Genomic DNA, 25,449 nt, shown 5'->3' with positions numbered 1-25,449 from the left:
ATGGGGACTTCAGTTCCTGCCCTGTGTCGCCCACGACTAGGAAGAAATCTTGCTGGCCACATCTCGTTTCTCAAACCAGCTCAGGCCCGAGTCACACCAGCTCAGACCAGGGGCCCAGACGGCGTCCAGGGCGTTGCAACTGGAAACTCCACGTGACTGAATTCACACAAGTTCTCGTGCTGCAGGTGACTTGGAACTACTGGATTTAACCTGCTTTCTAAGAAAGCAAAAAGTTTTGGTTCTTTTTTATGAGGGTTCCTTTTTTGTAACCTTCTAAAAGGAAGCCTACTGTGGTTGAAGAATTTCGAGGAAACTAACAAAAAGAAGTTCTCCGAGAGGTGCATGGGACGTGTATAAAAGATGTTCTCAATGGCCTTACGTTAAGTAGCAGAAAAGGTGTTAGCAACCTGGAGGAGAGGCTGATTTTTTTAAAATGTTGTATGATAGGAGTCTTACTTCTTCCCCCACTTATTAGCATACATGTCACTTGAAAGCACACTGTTTTCTATTCTTCTGACATGTTATTCATTAATACTAGTCTTACACTTACCAGCCATCATCCTCTTGCCTTTTGTTTCATTACTGGACTAAAAGTAAATATTTTTGAGCTAAGTGGGCAAGAGAACTGGAAAAGAGAAGTGAGAAATCACCTTCCCCGGGAGTGTGGTGCAGGCCCACGTCTGCTGTGAGCTGTGCCTACTGAGCGCCAGGGGCCCCCTGGACTCACAGGTCGGGGCTCCACGCCGGGCAGCCCTGTGGCACCCACATCCGCCAGGTCCAGGGCTGGGGACTCTAACGTCTGCAAACAGTGGTCCCTTCCGAGGGGAGTTCTTGGGCAAAGCAAGAACGACGGGTAACTTGAGTGAAACAGAAACCCGAGCACAGTACTCTCAGCCCGTGAGGAAGGCAAAGGGAAGGATGAGCCCTCAAGCCCTTCTATGGTCGCTGGGCGCGTAGCCCGGCAGGACCACTGCTTCTAACCTAGTCAATTTAATCTACAGGGGAAATGAATCTCAAAGAAAAATCATAAACAAACAATTTATCCTCCGAATATTTATCATGGTACTTGTGAGATAACAGAAAATATCCATAGTGGCCTCTGCCCCCGGTTCCTGGCACGAGGCTCCCGAAGCCCTCGGAACGTCCTGACGAGGCCGCTGGGAGCATCTTCTGTTCTAACAGGTCTCTGACCCTGTTCCTGACACACAGTCCCTAAACCCCCTGCAGTTGCCTGGGTGACAGGGGCGTCCTTTGTTCTCATGAGGCGACTCCAGGGGGGCTTCTGGATGGCTCCTGGTCACCACAACGACCAAGCCGTGATTAGAAGCTCGGAGCTTCCAGCCCCGCCCCATTCTCAGGAAGGAAAGAGGGCTGGAGACTGACTTAACCATCACTCATGCCTCTGTGATGAAACCTCCGTAAAATCCCAACAGCGTGGGGTTCAGAGAGCTTCCAGGTCGGGGAACACACCTACGTGCCAGGAAGGTGGCACCCCAACTCCACGGGGACAGAATCTCCCGCGCCTGGGACCCTTCTGGGCCTCGCCCCCTGTGCCTCTTCATCCGGCTGTTCATCTGTGTCCCCTCCTCCGGGATAAACCAGGAAACCTGAGGAGCGCTCCCCCCGAGTTCTGTGAGCCCTTCCAGCAAATTAACGGAGGCCGAGTCGGGGGCGGGGACAACCGGTTTGTAACAAGTCGGACAGAGGTTGTGGGTAACCTGGGGACCTGCCACTGGTGATTGATTGGCATCTGAAGGGTGGGACTGAGCCCTTGACCTGGAGACCTCAGGTAGTGTCGGGACTGAGTTCCCTTGTAGGACAGCTGGCTGGAGCTGCAGCACCGTCCGGCGTCAGGGGCGCAGTGAGTGTGGCAGGTATCGGAGCGGAGACACAGGAGCCATGAGGCTTTTCCTGAGCAGCGTCACTTACACTGGGGGAGGGAGGCATCATCGAATAAAACACTGCAGCCAAATGATGTAATAACAGGTACTATTAAAAGTATATTTATAGAGTTCGTAATAGCATGGGAAAATATTTGTTACAAGTGAAAAAAGGAGGATACAAAATGCAACAATAATTTTTTTAAAAAGCACAAATACATGGAAAAGAGCCTTTAAAATACCACAACACGTAGCTGGTTGGCGTAAACGTTGAATTTTCCCCTTCTCCCAATTTGCTTATCACAAGCGCCTGTTATCTGCATACAGCAAGGCAGTAAACTCTAAAAGCAGCATAAGCTAGACTTCAATGGATTATAGTGTAAAACAAAGGCCGTCCCCACCATCTGGGTCCCCGAGGATCAAGCCATGGGGCACCGGGCGCACACAGCGCAGCCCGAGGAGAGCGCAGACCCAGGACGGGATGAGGCCTGGCGCTTTGGGAAAACAGGCCCTTCGATGGTTACACTTTAGGAACAACATTTACAGACCGGATCCTTGCATCTTCCCACCCTTAGGAAAGCGCTAGAGTCATTCACGGGGACACCTGTCCCCATGACAGGCAGCGACCCTCCACGAGGCCCCCCTCCTCGGAGCGGCTCCCCAGAGCTGGATGAGGGGCTGTCCCCGAATCACGCGGAAACTCGGGGCTCACGTCGTGCGTCCTTTTCAGGGGACGACAGGGACACCACAAAGACGTCACATCCCCACAGCTGACTGATAACCACCACGTGATCCCAGTAAAGATTCTTTCGGGGGCTTCCCTGGTGGTGCAGTGGTTGAGAGTCCGCCTGCCAATGCAGAGGATGCAAGTTCGTGCCCCGGTCCGGGAAGATCCCACATGCCGCGGAGCGGCTGGGCCCGTGAGCCATGGCCGCTGAGCCTGTGCGTCCGGAGCCTGTGCTCCGCAGCGGGAGAGGCCACAACAGTGAGAGGCCCGCGTACCGCAAAAAAAAAAAAAAAAAAGATTCTTTCAGTTTTGGACTCACAGAAGAGCTGCAGGGGCACCAGAGTCCCCTCCCCCGGTCTCCATGCTTCCCGGGACATGAGTCCCTCCGGGAAGGAAAGCGTGTACCGTCTGCAACGAGGGTGGCCCTGCCCCGACGCTACTGGCTACGCCACGCGGTGGACGAGGACGTCACCAGTATTTCTGCAAATGCCCATCTCTGTCCTGGGAGCTGACCCTGGATCCTCAGGCCCCCACCTGGGACAGTCCCCTTGGTCCCTGTCTCCGTGACCTGGAGGCTTCTGAAGAGCAGGGTCAGCCATCGCCAGCCACCCCACCACCTGCTCCATACTCTGAGGACTGGCCTGGGGCACAGGTCACTGGGAAGGACAGGAGGGCACAGCGGTGTCACCAGGGACGGGGACCCTCACAGCTGAGGCAGGTGGCGTCTCCACTGCACAGTGACTCCTTTTTTCCTTGTAGTTAAGAAAGAGCTATTTGGAGACGTCTCTGAGACCATACGGACGCCGTCTGCCCTTGAGCTTCGAGCACCAGTCCCCCGGGGCGCCAGCAGCGGTCACAGCGGTCACTGCCCACGGCCCTCCGTGCTGGAGGCTCTGTGAGGAGGATGTGCCCTGTGTTCCCTCACTTCTCAGCGACATTTACCCCACCCTTTGGATTCCGCCCCAATGCTGTCAGCATCACCTCCTCATCCAGCGCCCGGGGCTGCTGGCAGCTCAGGTTGGCACCTGCGTCCCCGAGGCCCCGCGTGGGCACCGCCTGGCTCCTTTCCCAGGGAGAGTCCTCAGGACCCTCACCTGCAGGGCTGTGCTTCTCGGCCCTCAGCGGGCACTCGGGAGACAGTCTGACGCGCGCCAACACCCGGCTCTGTGGATTTCCGTGACTCTCCGTCGATCTGTGTTCTAAACACACATATGAGCTCCAGCTCACAGGGTCCCCTCTTCCCCCCGCAGCTTCTCTCTCCCACAGCAAGGAACCTGCGAGTTCTCATTATCGGCAAAATATCTCCTTATTTGTTCAACACCGGTAAACGTACAGCTTCAGAACCGCTAACCTACCCCAGGGAGAATGAGCTGACCAGCCAGAGGACAGTGTCCACACAGATCTCCGGTCCACACACGGAGTTCCTGGGGTCAGCGGTGTGGCCACAGGACCACCAGGACAGTCACCTTTGTCACGGACTGCACCCCCTACATCCTGCTTGATAGTTTTAAAGTTAACATAAAGTTCAGTCTTCGGGGTGCACGTTTCTATGGGTTTGGCAAACCTTCGAAGTCCCATCCCCACCCCCTCGTTACCGTCAGCCCAGACCCCCTCAGGCTACCCCAGCCCTGCCAATCCCGACAGTTTTGCCCTTTCCAGAATGCCCTGCACTTCCCAAGTGCCTGGAGGATCCCCCGCCACCGCCTGCGTGCAGCCTGGGGCAATGATGGCTACAGCTACCGTAAACACTGCCAACCTAAGTCAGAATTTCTCTTGGGTGAACGTTAATTTTATCTTCAAAGACAACTTGATTGCAAAAGATCATATGGCAAAATAGACAACAATAGTCAGAAAAACCCTGAAGGAGAAAAGTGAGGGAGCTGGCCCCGCAGATACAGCATCTGTAACTTCAAAAGAGTGGTGCTGGGGCAGCTCCAAAAATCAAGTCAAGTATGTTCTCACGTCAGCACAGGGCGAGGTGGAATCTCAAATCAGTGCGCAAAAGGGGAGCTTTCGATAAGTGGAAGGAGGATACCTAGAGACCTGCGTGGGAAGGGTGACACGGACCCGTTCTCTGCCCTGCCCGTCGGCATCCTGCATCAGAGATACAAATGCAGAAATGAAACTACACACGCACCGGCAGAAAAGAGACGGAGTCTTCTAACCTAGGACTAGAAAGGACTTAAAACCCAAATGCTATGGAAGAGTGATCAGTTCACCCACGTTTAAACAAAAGAACTTCCACAAAAAACATGCCATAAGCAAACAAAATGATTCTAAAAATGATACGCTGACTTTAAAAATGTGACTTGTATTGCAAATATCTCTATAATCTGATAGAAAGATGGGCAAAAAGGCAGGTGCCCCACTCATAAGGAAAAGGCAAATGAAAACTACAGGGACATAATTTCGTACAGGTCAGGGTCAGGCTGTGGGCACACAGGCTCTCTGCTGACGCATCGCTGGTGGGACAGCAACGGGGCAGCCCACGTGGAGAGAAATATCACAGTTACTCACATCTAGGAGGCTGCACTACCAAGACCACACAATTTTAACCTGAAAATGATAATAACTACAAAGACTGAAGACATATCAACTATACAGAAATCCACGGTGACACAGCACTTTAACATGACATTTTTAAAAATGTGATGTTCACTTTGTTTTCTAATAAACTGGATTTTTTAGAGCAGCTTCAGGTTCATAGCAAAATTGAAAGTACAGAGTTCCCATAGCCCCTCTGCTACCTCCCCGCCACACATGGCCTCCCCCACCATCAGTGTCCGCACCAGGTGGGGCGTCGGTCACCGCTGAGGAACCCACACCGACAGGTCATCACCCCCCAGAGCGCACGGCTCACGCCGGGTGCGGCAGTTCACTTTTGGAAGCTGCTTCAGCACTGAGTTCTTACTCTGAAGCCAGACAAAAGAATCTCGAATCAGGCACGGATCCCACCTTTCCTGTAGGGACGGTATTCTGGAGTAACCAACTGGTCCACGATGGAAAATTCTTCCTTACAGGTCTGCTCCAGCTGACAACACAATAGGAAAGACAGAATTAGAAATTGCCAGGGACTTCCCTGGCGGTCCAGTGGTTAGGACTCTGCGCTTCCACTGCAGGGGCCTGGGTTCGACCCCTGGTCGGGGAACTAAGATCCTGCGTGCTGCGCGGCGCGGCCAAAAAAGCAAAGCAAAGATATCGCCAATCTGCCAAGCCCGCTGGAGTACGGACCTACTGACTCACCAGGGATGTATGCGAAGCCGTGGGGTCAGAGGTTAAAGGCTGACAGGGACTCTGCAGTGGATGGGGCCACTGGGGCCACCCCAATGCAGCCCCACAGCCTGAAAAAAAGGGCAGAGTGCTTCTCAGGTCTCCATGCACACTAGTGGCCCGAGGCCCTGGCTGAAACGCAGGTTCTGATTCAGTGGGTCCACGGAGGGGCCTGAGGCTCTGCACTTCTGACCAGCCCCAGACAAAGCCAGTGCTGCAGACCCACACTCCACACTGCGTGGTGAGGGTCCAGCACCACGTATGGAGCGTGGTACCTGGGGGAGATGAGCCTGACCCAATCAAGCCTCAATCAGACTACCCAGTTACCGGAACAGAGGAAGACATGGCCATTCAAGGACTCACCAGGTCAACCCAAAGTGTGGGTGTCCTACAGGACAAGTGACCTCGTTTCCCCTTCCCCAACAAGGGGACTTGAGACACGCCATCAAGGGCAATGTGCAGACCTCGCTGGAGCCACAGGGAGCACACTGGCTGTAAAAAGATGTTTTCTGGACAATTGGAGAGGTGTGAACATAAACTGGAAATTAGTTACTAAGGAATTATTAGGTTTTGTTTTTATATTAGCTACAATAGTGGCATTCTGTTTATGTAAAAGATTTACATGAAAAATATAATGTCTGAGGTTTGTTTTATAACACTTAAGCCCCAAAACCAACCAAAACACAAAACAAGTGAGGAGGGAGGAAAAATGGTAAAAGTAATGTACAACAGGATTCACTGGATTATCCTAATTTTATTCAAAATTTCCCTTTTAGAAATTTCATAAAACAAGCTTTAAAAACGATAGCACTATTACTAGTTTTGCTTACCAAGTCTCAAGAAAAAGTGTGACTTGGAGCAAAAGAGGAAAAAAAGCACAGACTGCCTGCTAGTCCGTTCCTCTAGATTTCACCTTCCATCAACCATCACTTACCTCCTTAGCTACTGAACCCACACCCTCCTAGCGGCACGAGGTCATTTCACAGGTAAAAGGCCCCACCTTTCACCTGTGAACTCGCCCGCTCATTATTACCAAAGCAGGGTCCCCAGTCCCCTGCTCAGCTCTGCAGAGGCCTCTCCACTTACTGCCCTCACTGCTTTGTTTTAAAAAGGCTTTAAAAAAGTCTCCAAAAGAATTCAGAAGGTGTGGAGTCCTTCACTGTGCGTGGTTTTCCCCATCTTTCCTTCAATCAGTATAGTTCAGATCCAGGACTTCCCTGGCGGTCCAGTGGTTAGGACTCTGTGCTTCCATTGCAGGGGGCACGGGTTCGATCCCTGGTCAGGGAACTAAGATCCCACAAGCCGCGTGGCGCGGCCAAGAAGAAAAAAAAACCAGATCAGACCCAGCCTTCATTAAGAATTCAAACAAAAAGAATACCAAACAAGAAAATCCCACCATATTACTTTTCCATACTCTATTAAAATATAACTTCATAGAATTTTTGCTAAACCTTTCATTTTTCTGCTGTTTTTTTTACACCCTGTTCTTTTGCTCACACAAACTCCTTTTGGTCTTTAAAAAGAGAAGATTTCAAACAGCGTGTATTGGGCAGTTGGACACAGTAGAAATGTGCTCTGATGGATCTAAGCAGAAAAATCCCCTGTTGAAAGGCCTCTGAGCAGCTCACAGAATTTCCAAAAGGAATGCAGAATGACGCTAGGGAAATAGCAGGCGCGAGGGGGCAGCAAGGGCCACGGCTGAAGACACTACAAACAACCCGGTGAAGACCCTTCACCACCGCCTGGAGAAATGCCACTTTGCTGTGGCTACAGCTGCCGTCACCACCAAACACCACGTTCAGGGGCAACCACTAGCTCCTGATCCCGTCTAATGGGCTGAACTCGGGCTGAGCTCGCACCTTAGCCGCTAGGGAGGCTGGGAAAGTGACCATCTGGTTTTTTCAGCTTCTGCTGGGTGCTCTGTCTGCCAACCATATTCAGAGGGTAAGGCGTTCTCTCAACAGAGGAAGGGGCTTCCAAGGCTGGGAAGCACAAAATTAATAGGTCTTTTGTTTCCATACTCAAGATTTTTTGGTAGTTTCTCACCATCAGAAAGTTCAAGAGAAAAGGGAAATATTTTAGAATTTTCCAGTTACATCTGAACTGAACACTCTACTTCATAGGGACAGCTCAGGCTCAGATAATAACCTACTGTACAAACGTCATGTTAACAACCTGTTGCTGATAAAGGACCTCACAGTGAAGCACAGAGACCGCAGAGCCAACACCTCCTCTTTCCCACGGCACACTTCAACAGACGGCACTTCTCTTAAATGGGATCCCGCTGAGACTCTTCGCCATTTGGAACAGCAACAAACAAAAAATCCAGAAAGATCCCTAAACACCTAAACAAAACATCAGCAAATCAACTCTGTAGTAACAGTAGATTTCTGCCCCAGAGAGCTGAACAACCTGTGGACTAAGAATGCTGCCTGCCATGTCAGTAAGGAAGGACATTGCAGCCATCAGTCATCAGTAACGGCAGCCACTCCCCACCCTGCAGCCTGAGAAGACTCACGAAGGAAACAAGGAATGCCTGCCATCACGGAGTCATCACACTGCAACTACCCCAGACGGTGAGCCCTGAGGGGACTCAGGGTGAGAGAGCACAGGACGCTGGCCCCAGAGAGCTGAGGTGCAGATCAAAGGAATGATTTCAGTGAGCCCAGACTCTTGCATCTCTCCATACATAGAAAAGCGCTAAATTCCTTAACTTGAGATATCTGGTTTTCCTTAATTAACGACAATCTTTTGACATTCCGACTACCTGCCCTTTGTTGCAAAAACTCCTATGTATCCTGCCTCCCCCCTCGGATTCTCGGGGGGGGGGGGGAGATGACCCGGCTTGAAGTCCTAAGAACGATCCCTGAATAAAACACAGCTCTCAACTTTCAGTCGACAAAACCCAACGAGCCTGGGACTTCCTCGGCCTCTTTGCTTTCCTCTTACTTGAAATCCTTCAGTGTCACGACTTGTTCAGCTGACGGTGTTAGAAGGTGGCGGGGAAGGGAAACTGGACAGGAAGAAAGAACAAGGAAGACAAAATCTACAAAAAGCAAACAAATGTAAGAACAACAAAAAAAGTCACAAAAATCAAAGCCTATGACAGGTAGTAACCAACACACCTGCACTGAAGGTGAACTGGAGGCACGTTTCCCCAGGGGGTGGGGTTGGAAGTGCTCAACGAAGCAGCAGGGCAGGAGGGCGTCACCTCTCTCTGCAAAGGGCCCGTGTGGCCAGAGCTCGGGCAGCAGTCGAGAAAAGAGAAGAACCGGGCAGAGCCTAGAAGCAAATCAGGAACTGGGGAGTGAGTGAGAGGCACTTCAGGAAGGTTCTGGAAGCAGCGAGGCTGCGATTTCCTTCCCTGGGCAGCTTGAGGCCTTTCTGAACCTTCCGGTTAGAGGCCGCCCAGTCCCCCACGGCCTCCAGGACGAGGTGACAGCCGGGAGCCACCGAACCCTCTGAAGCCCCTTCAATCAAGATTGTGTCTAGCTTTACATCCTGTGCCTTGTGTGTTTTTCCAGCACGAGGAGTAACAGTACGCGTGTTCACATCCCCCTCCTTCCTACCCCCCAGCCCGGATTCTCCGGGCCCCGAGGCCGAGAGACGCGTTAGCATCAGCGTCCCTGCGGAAACGCCCTCTCGTCTCCCGTGGGGCGGCCGCCGTGGGACTCCCACCCTCGGCCCGCGGCGGAGAGCCGCACGTCCGGTCCCAACCCCTCTTTTCATCCGGCAGCCCCAGGCGGGACCCAGAGGCCCCTCAACGAGGTGACCAGCCGCACCCACCGCCCGCCTTCCGCTTCCGCCGGCCGGAGACCAGGCGGGGGTCGGAGGCGAGACCCGAGTCACGTGGCGTCGCGGTCACGTGTCAGGCCCAGGTAACGTGTGAGGCGGGAGCAGGGCGCACGTCTGAGCTCTCTCACTCTCGCGAGATGCACAGTGATCACGTGACGGGGCGGGGCGGGGGCGGGCGCGGCGCGGCATCACGTGACAAGGCGCTGCCGGTCGCGGGGTTTGTTTCCTGCAGCGGGCGCAACACCGGGACCAGCTACCATCACGCCGGCCGGGTCAGACCCCGGCCCGCCCGCCCCGGCCCAACCGCCCACGACCCCGCCCGGCTCCCGCTCGCGCCCATGGCGGCACCCAGCGGCTCCCGGCGATGGCCGCTGCTCCTGCTGCTGTTCGGTGAGAGGCCGGGCTGGGGGCTGAGGGCTGAGGGGCTGCGGGGTGAGGGGTCGGGCAGGTGTGCGGCCCTGCGCGGGCCCAGAGGGATGTGGGGCGGCGTGAGAGGCGGGGGGCTGCTCGGGGGCCGGGAGCTGCGGGGCTGGGGTCGGGCCGGGCCCGGGGACTCCAGGCGAGTCGTCCCGCACCGGCCGAGGCTGCTGCGGGGGGAGGGGTCGGTCCAGGTGCCCAGAAGTGGACGACGGAGGGAGGGCCCGGCGCGGCCCTCGGGTCCCAGACCTCGGGTTGTGGGGTCAGTCGGCAGTGACTTGGTGGTTTCTGAGCGGCGTGGTTCGCGCCCTTATTTGGGGGCACGGGTGGCCCCGGAGGGCTGCGTGCGGCTGCAGCCGGAGACGCGGGACCGCATGGGACTCGGTTTGCGCCCGACGCGGATGTCCGCGCAGGAGAATAGGACGGGCGGCGACCCCGGCCTTGAGAGTTCGTCCGTCGGGCTTTTAACCTTCGCCCCCAGCAGCATGGCACAGAGCGCTGACGCGTGTGTTTATGTCGTTGTGAATTTTAATTACGTTATAATGACTTAAAGTTGCCCTTGAGAGTTTCGGGGAGCCCACAGTGGACAGAAGGAGAGGGGGGGCTAGGCCTGGCCTCCCAAGGGTCGTCTCCATTTCTAGTGAGTCGTCAGGAGCGCTGCCTCTGTGTGTGTGTGTGTGTGTGTGTGTGTGCGCGCGCGCGCGCGCGGGCGCGCTGGGCCCACGGAACTCGGGAGCTGCCCGTGGGCGCCGGTGTTTTATCCACTGAGGAATTTTGCTGTCATTTATCTGTCCTAAGGAGAAAGGAATTGTGCTGACTTAAACAAGAATCACTGCGTGGTTTGATTTTTATGGCTACTGGGAGCTCTCTCTGCGGCACTTTCTCACCTGGTCCCCATGATACGGGAAGATTAAAGTGCCAGGAACTGAAAAGAGGTACCGGAGCTCACTGGTGGGCGCTCCCTTGAGTTCAGACACAGAAGCAGTCTCCCAAGTACCTGCCGAGAATTCTCGAAATATCTACTCTGAAGTTCTTTTATCGTGACAGAATGAATTTTGGTTTCAGGATTTTGTTTTGCCTGTTGCGTAAAATGAGTTCTTAGAGCTGCAGGAGCCGCGTGGGGGGGTGCTCTTATCCCAGCCGCAGACCCGGAGCCTTGCTCTCCCCCGCAGGTGTCATGAGTTTTGAGAGGGCCTGCTGGGACAAGCCTTGTCGTGTCAGGGCGGCTCATTGTTCTTTATTAGAAGAGTTCGCGTGCATTAGAACTGTCACATTTTGTTTCATGTTTTAAAAACTCACCTGAATGAAGAGAAAAATCCATACTTCTCTACATTGATAGCTTGGAGTATGCATGCAATTAGCTTTTTCTCTTTTTTTTTTTGGCCATGCCACGAGGCTCGCAGGATCTTAGTTCCCCGATCAGGGATTGAATCTGGGCCCCCAGCAGTGAAAGTGCGGAGTCCTAACCACTGGACCGCCAGGGAGTTCCCATAATTAGCTTTTTAATGTCCATTCCATCATATCTTTTAAGTTTTATGTTCATTTAAAAATCCAACTTTTAAAAAGTTCTGTTAAGAGCTTGTATTTAGGTCTGTTTAAAATAATGTCTGTTTTAATGCACAATTTCACCAAAAAGCATCTTTTCTAAAAATATTTCAAACTTCTGAGTCACAAGTTCATCCTGCTTTGATAATTAGAAAGTAAAGTTTCCTTTGTGTTTTAATACTTGGTAGAAAGCATAGACAAGTGTGAACTGAAACTTCTTGATACATATGATTAAGTATATTGCATAACGGAGCTCTTGACTGTTGATGTCACCGGGATGACCTCCTTCCCCTTTCCGAATGAAGAACTGTTGCTTAGGAAGTTTGAAAAAATGTTGTATACCGATTAATGTTACCCTCGCTTGTGGGAGTTTGCCAGTTGCCCAGGTTGGCGACCTAATTTTTCACTAGATTTGAGGTCAAATGTTTTGGGTCCATAATTTTGAACTTACATTGTTAGATCCATCCCAGGCTGTATTAGTCCCTTCTCCTCTCTGCGTCCGGAAGACTTGACTATGTGCATGTACAGCACACGCTTCTACTGGAGCATTGGTTCTGCTGTGTTGTGATTGTTTTCACACCTGTGTCTTCCTTATGTTACAGCCTGCCTCGTGCCTCACATACCGTAAGTGCTCAGCACGTACAGGAAGAGATGTCCAGTGGTCCCTAACCGAATATGCACATTAGCTGTTCAGAAACGTACATTATGGTCTCTAGAGTCTGTGACTCCGTGTCTGGGATGGAGCCTTGGTCTTTCTTTTTTTCCTTCACATTTTCACAGGTGATTATGTATCACTGGTTAAGAAGAATAAAAATCCTGGGTTCAAGAAAATCGAGCCAAGAGAAATTAGAAAGTGATTTTTCTTAAACAGTTTAGCAAAGAATGTATTGACTTGTTCCTCTAGATGGCAGTTTCTTTCACATGGAAGTGAGCGTGTCGTAATTTGAAGCATATTCACTTGCTTACCAAGTGCTGGAGAGAAAGTGTGGTTCAGGTGTGGACCTCACTGTGCCGCCGGCCCATGGCAAGCTCGGCGGGCACGTGCTGTGAGTCAGCAGACCCAGTTCCAGATCTGGCTCTGCACCATCACTCTCTGTGTGACCTCGAGCACAGTAGTTAACTTTGTGCTTTGGACTCCACATCTGTGAAAGGAAATCGTCATAGTGTCCGCCTGTTAAAGTTGTCACCATAGTTTATAGTTACCTGCAAGGTGCGCTACAGGTGCTAGTTAAATGAAACGCTTATTTGACGGTTTGTGTCAGGTACCAAGGATTCAACAATAGATGAGGGCCGTGTGGCACTGAACGCGTCGATAGTAACAGCTAACACTGAAAGCAGGCTGATGCCTTGTACCCAGCGCTCCCCTTGCTTTGGCTCCCTTGGTGCTCATTTCTGTCTCACAGGTGCCTAAACCGAGGGACGTGGTGCTTCCTCTGGGCCCGGGGTCACAGTCAGTCAGTGATGGAGTCTGTCGGAGACTGAGATCTCTCATCTCAGGCAGGCGTGCTCCCACAGCTGCACCTGTTTTAGAGACTGGAGTGTCTCCAGGTGGGAGTGTTTTGAAGGAATAAGCCACTCATTCCTCTGCGGGACCCCTGGAGAGAGGTTGGCGTGAGTCTGGCGCCCGTGCCGAAGGGGAGCAGCTCCCGGTGGTGCGGGTTCTGGCTTTCGGGAGGGACACCTCTCAGATTACTGCACACATCCTAGCTGATTTGAGATGGGGGTTGTCTTTTATAGAGTTAAACACTAATTTCTGACTCTTAGCACGCGTGTTTCTCTTACCGTTTTTTGCTGTAATGCTCTTGTAGACGTTTTTCTCGTTACGTGTTTCTCTTACAGTGTTTTGCTGTAACGCTCTTGTAGACGTTTTTCTCGTGACCAAAATTGGCTCTGGTTTCTTGTTTTAATAGTGGAAAATTTGGGGGCCTCTAGTGCTGCCGACGCTGTTTGTTTTGTGTTTCTGGGGTTTTTTTGGCCACGCCTTTCGGCATGTGGGATCTTGGTTCCCCGACTAGGGATTGAACCCGTGCCCCCTGCAGTGGAAGCGCAGAGTCCTAACCACTGGACTGCCAGATAAGTCCTTGATGCTTATTTTAAGTTTGTTTTAGTAATACTAGTTTGTTGTCCTTTGAAAGCTCAGACCTTCAGCATGTTTACTAAATGAAAAAATTGACTGAAAAGTTATTTATGAAGTGTTTTCTAGTTAAGTGCTTTGAGTCAGTAGAACTTTTTTGGTGACTTAGGGACCTATTATATAGGAGGGTGGCTTGGTAGGAGCTGGCCTCTGCGGGCCCTTGTGGGAGGTGGCCACCTGACCTGCTGTGCTGTGGCACGTGTGACAGCCTGTGGCTCCAGCGCCCGGGCCGTTGAGGGCAGCTCAGGCCTGGGGGCGCCCATGTGCACTGTGAGCTGGTCGGTGTCCGGTGTTTCTCTGGCCTCAGCGCCCAGGCTTTTGCTTCTGCTGCTGAACCTGCGTTTGCCTGGCTGGCATCTCTATAGCTCTTGTGTACTTAACTCTGTCGCTCTCAGAGACATGTCTTTAAAAACCTTCACTGTAGGGCTTCCCTGGTGGCGCAGCGGTTAAGAATCCCCCTGCCAGTGCAGGGGACACAGGTTTGAGCCCTGGTCTGGGAAGATCCCACGTGCCGCGGAGCAACTAAGCCCATGCGCCACAACTACTGAGCCCATGAGCCACAACTACTGAAACCCGCACGCCTAGAGCCTGTGCTCCGCAACAAGAGAAGCCACCGTGATGAGAAGCCCGCGCACCACAACCAAGAGTAGCCCCCGCTCGCCGCAACTAGAGAAAGCCTGCGCGCAGCAACGAAGACCCAACGCAGCCAAAAAAATAAAAATAAATTAATTAATAAAGAAAAAAAAACTTCACTGTGTCAAAAATGAGTTGTGGGATTTTCTCTAGGTTTTTAAAAGGAACGTTCATTCATTGGAAATGACTTTAGTGGAATCTTGCCGCAGTATTCGGGGGGTGGGCGGAGGTTAAAATTTGCGAAGCACAGCAGACAACATTTTTCTTGTCTGCCCTAGTTTGCTTCATTTGTAGCAGTTTTTCTTTATGAACACAGATTTTGGTATTTCCTTTACCTGAGGCTTACAGGAGGGTGTGCAGGGTTTCTGTCTATACTGTTCGCTTTAGGCTTAAGTAGTAGTTGCTCTGAAGGTTTTATTTGGTGACGGTCCCAAGGGTGAAGTGAACTGGGTTCACTGGAGTCATTTTACCACGTCAGCGACAGGGACTTCAGAATGAAAGCTAGTTGGCTGTCCTCGGAGCGTGCTGCCTGGGTCACATGTACCCTTAGAGCCGTCATAGCCAGATGTGCCGCTGCTTGATGAAGGGCGTGCAGGGATCTTAGCTGCAGAAACAAGGAGGCGTGTTCCTGGGAGTGTGGCAGTGCCCGGTGCTGGTTGGTGGCTGCTTGGCTTTAGGATGGTCAGGACACCTGCCCGTCTGTGAAAGAACCCTGTGCTAAGGTGTGTGGCTGTCACTTACCTTCTCTGACTCAGATCGGAGTGCATTTGCTGCTAAGCTGCCTGCTCGGGGTTTCGGGGTGTGGCCCTGGCCCTGAGAACTAGCTCAGAGTGGTGGCCACTCCCAGGTTGGAGGACCTGTGACAGCTGCCTTCCGCCCCTTCCCTCAGGCACTTGGCGGCTATACCTACAGAGGCGTAGTGGTGTCCTTAGGTCACACAGCCAAGTCCAGGTCCAGTGGAATTACTGTATTTTGAGGACCTTCTGGATACGGGCAAAGGGCTCTGATCTTCGGGTCTGCGGCTTTTCTTGCCACGTCGCCAGTCCACGAGAGGCAAGAGCAGAGCCGACTCTTATTAAGTAGCGATTTGGGTCCACGGGGTTTCTGTAGAAGGTCAGCATTTAGTTTATGTTGAGTCCTGCCCTCAGGACTCCACCCCGCGTCCCCGAGATCCTCTGAGGAACAAGCGTGGGCAGCCTGGGCCCGGGGTGACTCAGAAATTGACCTGTGACTTGCCGGTACGTATTTTGAAGAAAAGCATTGAAGAGCTAATGACAGGTTGGCAAACTGATGGGATGGGTTTAGAGAGAACATTTTCAGACCAGTCTCCAGGAGGGACAGAAGCCCAGCTGAGCCCCACCTGCAGGACCTGTGTGTCTAGTTCTTCAGCGATTTAAGTAGCTTTCCTAATAACAACTGTATTGCCGCAGCTGTAGACAACCAAAATTTTCTAAAAGGTGTTTGGTCATTTCTGTCTTTCCTGGAGTTAGCAGGCCTCGTGCATGGTGCGTCAGCTGTGTTTGTGGTGAAAGATGGCAACGGGACAGCTTGTATCATGGCCGACTTCTCTGCTGCCTTCCTGACCAGCTATGACACCCAGAACGGTTCTAAGGTAGGAAACACCAGGGCCCTTCATGCCTTGCTTGTGTGTGTGATCATTTAACCTGCCTTGACAGTCTTACACGTATGTGTGTTTCTTGTATGTTATACACTGCTGTGTCTCACAGGCTGTTAGTACCTGTAATAGTCTATGCATTTTATATGCTGAGGATGCAGTCATATTATACGAACCGTTTCATGCTCACTATTTTATTGTGAGCATTTTTCCAGTTTTCTTCTCGATTATCTTTTGTAATCACAACGTAGTACTTCATTATGTTAATCACGCTAATTTACTAACCCATCCCCTGTAACTAAGTTTCCTTATATTCTTTTTATGCCCGGTGTACAGCTCTGTGAATATGGCTTTTTTGATCTGTTGAATCTGCTATAGGTAAACTGTTACGCTCCAAGAATCGTGTGTAAACAGGTGCTCGAGGTGCAGTGCCACTGTACTAGTTTGATTAGAATGTCCCTTTTGGTTTTGTTAAAACAGCTTTGCGCCTCTGCAGGATGAGAAAGGCTTTTTGCATTTACCAGATCCCTAACAAATAAGCAGCATTTCTTTGTTAAGTCTTCCTCCGTGAATTACCTGTTAGTGGACTTCTCACTTTCTCTTTCCATTTAACATTTGTTCTTGTAAACATACTCTTATATTTTGTTTTCAGTGCTTTGTTGAAGCAGTGTTTTTCCTTACCCATCTCCACATCCAAGGCACCATATCTGTTTTCCGGCACTTGGAGGGCAGTGGGGGCCCAGGGCTGCTGGGAGGACGAGTGGCTTCTTCAGAGCTTCTGGACATGCCGGCTGCCTGGCCTCCTCAGTTCATTGGCCCTGTCTTGATAGAAATGTGGTCTCTATCGGAACAGGAGAAAGCAGGGAAAACTTCATTCCACAGAAATGTCTCCAGTTGTAAAGACTTGTCCAAGCACCTTTTATTTATTTAAAAATTTTTTTTAATTATTTTTTTTAACGTGGACCATTTTTAAAGGCTTTATTGAATTTGTTACAATATTGCTTCTGTTTTATGTTTCGGTTTCTTGGCCACAAGGCATGTGGGATCTTAGCTTCCCAACCAGGGATTGAACCCGCACTCCCTGCATTGGAAGGCGAAGTCTTTAACCACTGGACCACCAGGGAAGTCCCCTAGGCACCTTTTATTCTAATTTCTACTTCACTTGTTTTTGTTTGGATTTTTTAAAACATTGTTTCATTATATACTAATCGCGTACACAAATGGGAACATCCGTTTGCTGTAATGTGCCTTCCCGCTTCACAGTGTGTCTTTGTCACAGGCGTGGTCTCTTCATCAGGACAGTGCTAGGATAGCTTCCCACGGGTCCTTCACCCAGTCCGGTTCATCGGGATGAGCTCTGGTGGTTTTGTAGTTGTTTGTTTTGCTTATAATAGTTAATTCAGACAATTCTGCAGTAAACTCCCTCTTCTCTTTGTTTAGAGAGACATACTCTTTAAATACACTTTTCTATGGCAAACATGAGGTAATGGCTTTTTTCAGATAAAAGTATCAGCTCATCCTGAAGCCCAGCGTGAATTATTTCACTTTACTGAGATAACTGTAGTTTTACTTCTCTTGTAAATGAAAATCATATTAACGAAGAACAGTTTTAAATTAGTGAGTAATTAGGTCATCCTTGCCTTGCACTTGAGTTACTTTCTGGACTATTACTTGACATGTAATACTGACTCTCATGTTTTTCGTTTTTATTGAAAATGAATGCATTAATAGTGACATCTGAGATGGAGCTGGGGTCGGGGCATGTGTCAGATCTTTGGTGTTTCTGAACCCCTTTAGTAACCTGCACCCTAATTGTGTTCCACTGTCATCATGTTTGTTCCAGAGCGTGACCTTTGAGCTGCCGGCCAGTGCAGAAGTATTAAATAGCAGCTCTTGTGGCAAAGGAAATGCTTCTGACTCCAGTCTCGTGATCGCTTTTGGAAGAGGCCATACGCTGACCCTCAATTTCACAAGAAATGCAACACGTTACAGTGTCCAGCTGATGCGTTTTGTTTATAACTTGTCAGATACAGGGATTTTCCCCGATTCGAGCTCCAAGGGTAAGAACCAATATGGACCAATTATGGGGTGGAAAAAAACTGGGTCGGGGGAGTATCTAAAATTGCTTCTAAGCACTTCCAGGAGTTAAAGATCGATTTTTTTTTTTCGTGTAGAAACCAAGACTGTGGAATCCGTAACCGACATCAAGGCAGACATAAATAAAAAGTACAGGTGTGTGAGCGGCAAGCAGATCAGCCTGCACAACGTGACCCTCACGCTCCGTGACGCCACCATTCAGGCCTACCTCTCCAACGGCAACTTCAGCAGGGAGGGTGAGGACCACCCCGGCCCAGCCCCCGTGGGTGCCCGGGGAGACCTGCGCGTCCTCGGAGAGCTGCCCCTGCCCCTCGGTCTTCAGAGAAGGTTACCTCTTTCGGTGAGGGTGGATTAAAACAGGCTAAAGGGGCAAAGCAGTTCAAACCCTCTCTCTTCCCTTGTTACAGAGCTAACGGGGTCAGGGTTGTAGGCTCTCCTTCAGCTCAAGCCTCTGTCTCTACACAGAGACCTCACCTAACCTCAGTCCAGCTTGGGCAGGCCGGGGGCGGGGGTGGGAGCGACCAGGGGGGCCTTTCAGGGGTGCACCCACCAGACCCAGTGGTCTCGGGTGAGGTAGTCGACCGCTTGTTTCCTCACCTGCGAAGTGAGGATGCTCACCTGTCTGCGGAGGGTGTGAGGACTCGCGGGAAGCTCCTGCCGAGTGCATCTCTGGGTGCCGGCCGGAGTCTGTGGTGGAGGGTGTCGTTTGCTGACTGCGGTTCCCCACATCCTGCCCGGCAGCTCACTGTCATTTCCTTAGGGGAGGGAGGCGTCCCCACTGTCGTTCTCTGTGTTTCAGCCTTGCCCCGCGGCCTTCCCTGGTGGCTCGGAAGCAGCTGGGGTGCCTGCTGACCCCACCGCCCTCCATGCGGCCAGCTGCAGCCCTGGGCTGGCAAGGGCCTCTGGGCTCTGTACGGCCAACAACTAAAAATGGTGTTTTTGCTTATAGATTAACGTTAAAAAATAACGTTTCACAACACATGAAAATGATGTAAAATGAAGTTTTACTGATCATAAGCACATCTTATTGGGACACAGCCATGACCACTCGCTCACCCATTCCTGTGGCTGCTGTCTCACTCTCACATGGCAGAGCCTGGTTGGGACAGGCGCTACGGCCCCCGTGTCTGGCAGGATCGGATGCCAGCCCCGGGCCCGCCACAGGATTGACGTGCATTCATCTTTCCGTCTTTCATGTTTGATGTGTGGATTCTTGTCAGCTCTTCTGAGAGAGTTAGAAGTTCAGAACAGAAATTGCTTTTCAGTGAAGTTTATCACACGTCTCACCTCCTGCCCAGTTTGGCCTTACTAACGTTTTCATTCCTTGGGAGCCTTGAGTCTCACTCCCAGTCTAGCTCAGGTGCGGGCCGTGCTAGAACGTCTCTTTCCACTTGAAACTTCGTCAGTGCAACGTGCAGGTTTATCTGAGTATCTGCAGCTGCCGGGAGGCCAGCAGGGGCCTTCGTGGTACACGAGCTTCTGAGAGCTGTGAGAAGGGCACTGGGAGGGTGCACAGCCCCGCCCCTCCCCCTCCTCCCCTGCCACCACCCCTGGGCTCCCCGCCTCCCAGAGGCCTTCCCGGGGGAGCACGCACGTCCCCAAGTGATCCTCTCAGGTTGTGTGAGCCCTCTGTGGGAGGGACTTTGGTATCTGCCGTAGGTGTCAGGCTGGTTAATACAGGTAGAAGGGAGAGGGCTGTCACCCACACACATTCTAAACTCCTGAGGTTTTCTGACTGGCGGTTAGTAAGAGCTTCGTGGAGACAGCAGGTCACACGTTACAATGGCTCAGTGGTCGGGTAGACAAGGACTTGGAGACTGGCCTGTTCTCTTCGTTTGTCTTAACGTGGTTTGTGCATTTAGTCATTTGTGTCCTGTGACAATCGATAAGTAACTGATAAAACTGCTTTTAAAAGCACTGGTGTCCCAGCGTCTACCTGCAGCTTAGCTCCAGGAGGGAGGCAGCAGTGCCAGCCGGGGCCCCTGGGGCCAGGCATCTTGGGGGTGCTCACCCAGCTGAGCCCACCTCCCAGAGCTTGGGTTTTGTTTCCCTTTTTTGCCCTCTTTCTTCTCTAGAATAATGCACTTTCCTCTACAAGTTGTGTGAAGGCCGGCGGGGCAAGGTGACCCTCAGGGTGGGCTGAGTTACCCGTGTCCCGGTCCTCTGGGGTGGACGTGGAGTCCGCAGCTGGAAAGGAGTGAAAGCTGGACTTGAGCTTCTGCTGGTGGACGGGTTCCAGCCGCTTCCCGAGCGGCTCCCACCCTGGGGGTTTGGGCGGGCTTCCGTGGCTTGACCTAGGAGACCCGTGGGAAGGGTCGGAGTTGGATGGAGATCATGTATGACCATGAGTGCTAAGCTTGCCCACTGTCCACGGAAACAAGGTGGTAAAAGGAAGAGCCTTGGGCTTCCCTGGTGGCGCAGTGGATGAGAGTCCGCCTGCCGATGCAGGGGACACGTGTTCGTGCCCCGGTCCGGGAGGATCCCACATGCCACGGAGCGGCTGGGCCCATGAGCCATGGCCGCTGAGCCTGCGCGTCTGGAGTCTGTGCTCCGCAACAGAAGAGGCCACAACAGTGAGAGGCCCGCGTACCGCAAAAAAAAAAAAAACAAAAATAAGGAAGAGCCTGGGTTGGGGGTGCCGGAGGCCCTGGGGTTCGGGACGTTCGCTAACCTTCAGAGAAGGCGTGTCTGGCCCGTCAGCCCCTGTGGAACACGTACAGTTACTTTTAAGCTTTTGCCTCAGTCAGCTTTGATTCTGAATATAAATTTTTGTCGTAAGCAGTCATGGTGGGTCAGATTCTGAGGGACGGGGTCGTATGCACACCCTCAGTGTGTCCTCCGGGGGCGCCCTGTGCCCTCCCCTGTCGGACCTGTGCAGCCGGGGCCGCCCCCATCTCCTGATTGTGTCTCTTGCCACTGGGCTCCCACTCGCCCCCTCGCTGGGCCCTCCGCCTGCCCCGGGTGAGCGCCCACAGCAGTTGGCTGACCCCGGGCACGGAGACTCGGCTCCATCCTTGACCAGTAGGGCCGTCTGGTGCCCGTCCTTCCCGGGGCCGCTGTCATTCTCCTGGGGGCACCACGCCGATGGTCCGGGGCTGGCGATGGTGTGTGTGTCCGGTGTCCGTCCCCGCGGAGGCCAGGCACTTGGGGCCGCTCTGCTGCTGTCTCTGGGACCGTTTCCAGCCCAGCGCCTGGCACAGGAGCTCGGAGAACATATATGTGAATTGTTGCCGTTGCAAGTGGCCTGGGTCCCCAGAGCACGGGAGGGAGTTGAGGTTTTGTTCTGACCTCACGGGGGGAAGGTTTGTCCTGCAAGGGAGGGTGTCCTTGCAGACGAGGGGCCAGGTCGAGCGTCGCCGAGGTGACCTGCTCCCGTCCAGGGTTCCAGAGCAGCGTTAGTTAGCCCGCGTCTGCCGGGAGGCCCGGAGGTTGTGTTCTGTGGGGCGGGGGCCCTTGAGAACGTCAGCTGGGGCCCAGGGTGGGCTCGGGGTCCAGGGTTCCGGGAGGTCCTGAGGCGGCGGCACGACTCACCCCACCGTCCCCACAGAGACGCACTGCGAGCAAGACGGGCCCTCGCCGCCCACCCCGACGGCGCCACCCCGGCCCTCGCCCGCTCCGGCACCCGAGAGCCCCTCGGTGTCCAAGTACAACGTGAGTGGTACCAACGGGACCTGCCTGCTGGCCAGCATGGGGCTGCAGCTGAGCATCACCTACAGGACAAGGGGCAACACGGTAGGCCGGCCGGAGCCCTTCTCCCTGCCCTAAGCCTTGCGGACCGGGCGTCCCGGGGTGGGTCGCGGGTGCTGCGTGTCCTGAGCTGCTCAGCTGGACCCCCGTCCCACCTGGGCCACTGTATGTGCAACGGCAGGGTTGAGTCTCCCGACCCAGGCTGTTGTGCGGCCCCAAAGCCTCAAGTGTGTTGCCACCACAGGACGGGTGTGCTGGCCTGGGAGGTGGTGGGATTTTCTTGGACGCTTTACTGCTCAGACACTTGGGTTGTCTTTCTACTCTTCCCTTGAGATATGACGTTTCTCCCTGAGGGTGAGAGTCTGGGGATGGAGACAGGGGCCGCCTGCTGCTGCAGGGACGTGAAAGCAGCCGGAAGTACCAGGAGGACCGTCTGGCATCCGCACTCTGCCCGTGGGAACTTGTCATGTTTTCTTCTGGGTTTGGTTCACGTGAACGTGGCTTTGAAGCCGCTGCTTCGGGGCTGCCTGTGTCCCCTCAGGAGTGCAGGCCCGGGGGAGGGGAAGCCGACCTCTTGGCTCTTCTAACTAGACGGTGACCAGAGAGTTCAACATCGACCCCAACAAGACCACCTTCAGGGGGAGCTGCACAGCCCAGCTGGTGACCCTGGCGCTCCGCAGCGGGAACCTGCTCCTGGTGCTGCAGTTTGCGATGGTGAGGGCCCCCCGGCCTGCCTCCTGGACCCTCGGCCCCACCCGCGTCTGTCAGCAGACGCCTTGCGCTTATCCCGCAGACGGGGCAGGGGCGACCCGGGGCCTCAGGTGCTGTCCTCCACCCGTCCTGGGGGCGGCGTCTCTGCGCCCTCTGCTCTTCATGCCTGCCTGGGAAGGGCCGCGTGTGCGGTTAGCAAAGGAGTGAGGGAAGAGCCCCTGGTGGGTGTCCGTGGTACACTCTGCAGGTGAGCTGCTGGGTTTCTCCTGATGAAGTTCAACTTCCCTAGGAAGTTAGATGTTGACTTTTCTGGAACGTAGCTCCTTCAGTCCGCATCTTATCAGAGTCTGATTCTGTAACAAGGTCTGTAAGGAGCTGATCAGGATTCATGTTCCCGAGACGACAGGCTGCCTTTTATGGGCTGGGCGCTCTGCAGTTTCCTTCTGAAGCTACGGGCGCGGGAGGCCACCTTTATCACCAGCCCCCCCACCTCCCCGGGCCTGGTGGTGACTGATTGTCGCCTTCTCCCTAGAATGCAAGTTCCAGCCGGGTTTTCCTGCAGGAAGTCCAGCTTAATATGACTCTGCCCGATGCCAGAGGTAAGACCGCACCCCCCGCCAACCGGCATGCCTGTGCGGGTGCCCCAAGGCACTCACCCCTGCTGCCTTTGCAGAGCCCACCTTCTGGGCCACCAACAGCTCGCTGAGGGCGCTGCAGGCTGCCGCCGGGAACTCCTACAAGTGCAACGCCGAGGAGCGCGTGCAGGTCACCGAGGCGTTCTTCCTCAACATATTCAGAGTGTGGGTCCAGGCGTTCCACGTGGATGGGGACAGGTTTGGGCCTGGTGAGTAGGCGAGGGCGTGGTAGCTGACGGCTGGGGGACCCCTTTCAAGTCAGAGACGTTAGCGTCAGTTCCGCTGCCTGCGCCACCTGGCCTCTGTGCGCTCCAGCCCGCCTGCGGGTGTGCTCACGCCGCCCTTTGAGCAGAGGGCTGCTGAGACCCTTCCGCGCGGGAGCGTGTGGGCAGCGGGCGGAGGTGGGCAGCTGGGCCGTGTGTCTCCACAGTGGAGGAGTGCCAGCGGGACGCGCACAGCATGCTGGTCCCCGTGGCCGTGGGCGGTGCCCTGGCAGCGCTGGTTCTCGTCGTCCTCATCGCCTACCTCATCGGCCGGAAGAGGAGCCACGCCGGCTACCAGACCATCTAGCCGGCCGGCCACCCGCGCCCGCCGCGGGCCAGCAGCAGCTGCGCAGCCTCGGGCCCTTCCCTGGGCTTAGGTTGCTGCCAGGGGGGCACCCTTCCTTGCAAACTGGTTTTCGAATCTGCTTCGTCCAGTGTGAAGCTCATCCGGCCACATTTACTATGCACAAAAGAGTAACTATGGAAATGACGGTGTTAATTTTGCTAACTGGGTTAAATATTTTGCTGACTGGTTAAACGTTAATATTTACCAAAGTAGGACTCTAAGGGGGGTGGGGGGTAAGAGAGCTTTTCTAAATGGGCACTGGCTCCGCTGTCATTCGGCTTTTTAAGAGTCCGGTGTTTGGTGTCTTCACTCTTTACTCAGATGTAAGCCTTACAAAGGGAGAGTCTGGTCTTAATGCTTTGAGGAAGGCTGGTGGCTGTGAGCCTGACACGAAGAAATGAGTAGGAACGAGGATCGCGGGGCAGGCGTAAGAAGGAGCATCAGGGCTCGCGGGCGCCGGGTCCCGGGCTTCCCACGTGCTGCCACTCAGAGCTGGCACTTCTTAAGACAGAAAAGTGGGCGTTTACTTTCTTGTGAAGTGATTTTCCGTCTTCTGTTGGAGGTTTGGGGTGATCCTTTGTTTGCACTGTGTACAATAATCGTTTCACTCTGATTCATCGCTTGCAGCTCGGTGGGCTGTGTGCTGAGGACCGTCCCCTCCTGGGACGCGTTGCCGTAACAATGCTAATAAAATGTCTCTTTGTTTGTCTGTCTGGGCCTCATGCTTTTGTCAGCTCCCGGCGAGAGGTCACGATGGGTGTGCGGTGGGCAGGGTGTGCCTGGGGGGCTGCCGTGTGGCTGGTCCTCTGGGTGGCAACTTGAGGAAAGGCCAGTCTTCAGTGGCTCAGGGGACAGATCACCCCATGGAAGATAGGCCCTTACCTGTTCCCCCGGGTCAGCGGCCGCCGAGGGGGAGCCGGGGCCCCAGTTAGAAGAGGCCCGCGCCCTCGGAGGACCCACAGGCCTTGCTGAGGCCGAGTGCAGCCTGCCTGCGGGTGGCCTTGTGCGGCCTGTACTGTGCAGCCGTCCCTTGAGACCAGGCTCAGCGGAGCAGGGCCGTGAGGGACGCTGAGGTGGGGTAGGATGCGGCCGCCCAGCAGCAGCCCAGCCGCAAGTGGCGTGAGCTGCGTCATCGTCCTGCATGTCCATCTCCGCTTCTCTGCGGTGTGGGTGGTACAGGCCTGAGCCCGGAGAGACCAGCAGCTGGCCCGTCCTGCAGGGTCACGTCTTGGCAGGCGTGGTGGGATTTGTAGCATCACACACAGTAGGAACACGTTAAGTTAAACCCAGCGTGGAGGTGGTGCGTCTGCCTTCGTGGAGCCCTGGGCAGTGACGCGCCCCAGGCCCTAGCAGTGCTGCTGGTGAGCTCCCACGGAGGGGAACCCGTCGTGTGGTTCCTTCCAGGAAAAGCCCACCTGTCCCCGTGTGTCCTGTGCAGGACAGCCTGCCCGGGCTGTGGGTTTCTCAGCCAGAGGTAGAGCCCCCAGAGGGAGGGAGGCGGGGCCAGGGTGGAGGTTCAGGGCTTCCAGCCCTGAGCAGAGGGGTTTGGCTGGGGGCATCTTCTCCCTCCAGGGGTCCGGGAAGACGCAGCCCAGATCTGACTTGCAGGCCTTAAATCTTACACACGTACATCTGGTTTATTCTTCACGTAACACGATAATTTAAAAAAATCATTTGAAAAACTTACCTTCTAC

General features: G+C 53.7%; 2 protein-coding genes across 9 annotated transcripts; one reads left to right on the top strand and one right to left on the bottom strand.

Moving 5' to 3' along the window:
• Positions 1 to 1,977: 1,977 nt before the first annotated feature.
• On the bottom strand, positions 1,978 to 9,808 carry LOC149746810 (uncharacterized). Of its 8 annotated transcripts, XM_089899329.1 has the most exons (4): positions 7,737 to 8,820; positions 5,563 to 5,638; positions 3,702 to 3,806; positions 1,978 to 3,500 (listed from the first exon to the last, which is right to left on the bottom strand). In XM_089899329.1, the coding sequence occupies exons 1-4, from the start codon at positions 7,767 to 7,769 to the stop codon at positions 3,367 to 3,369; spliced, it is 348 nt and encodes a 115-aa protein (XP_089755455.1). In that variant the 5' UTR covers positions 7,770 to 8,820; the 3' UTR covers positions 1,978 to 3,366. The 8 variants fall into 8 exon arrangements, 2 of the variants coding, with proteins under 2 accessions (XP_089755455.1, XP_089755454.1); XR_016388624.1 differs by lacking the exon at positions 7,737 to 8,820 and adding exons at positions 9,003 to 9,159; positions 9,664 to 9,808 and having other exon boundaries at positions 1,978 to 5,638; XR_016388623.1 differs by lacking the exon at positions 7,737 to 8,820 and adding exons at positions 8,827 to 8,923; positions 9,003 to 9,654 and having other exon boundaries at positions 1,978 to 5,638.
• A 52-nt stretch (positions 9,809 to 9,860) lies between these two features.
• On the top strand, positions 9,861 to 24,464 carry LAMP1 (lysosome associated membrane protein 1). Its single transcript, XM_022576693.3, has 9 exons — positions 9,861 to 10,062; positions 15,892 to 16,013; positions 17,860 to 18,076; positions 18,191 to 18,349; positions 21,661 to 21,845; positions 22,392 to 22,514; positions 23,044 to 23,110; positions 23,185 to 23,355; positions 23,577 to 24,464. The coding sequence occupies exons 1-9, from the start codon at positions 10,011 to 10,013 to the stop codon at positions 23,714 to 23,716; spliced, it is 1,236 nt and encodes a 411-aa protein (XP_022432401.2). The 5' UTR covers positions 9,861 to 10,010; the 3' UTR covers positions 23,717 to 24,464.
• Positions 24,465 to 25,449: the final 985 nt, after the last annotated feature.

The sequence above is a fragment of the Delphinapterus leucas genome, chromosome 18, assembly GCF_059928025.1.
Source record: "Delphinapterus leucas isolate spDelLeu-1000000601 "Yukka" chromosome 18, BTC_Dleu_Yukka2, whole genome shotgun sequence".
NCBI lineage: Eukaryota > Metazoa > Chordata > Mammalia > Artiodactyla > Monodontidae > Delphinapterus > Delphinapterus leucas.
This window is presented reverse-complemented; position numbering and strand designations above follow the sequence as displayed.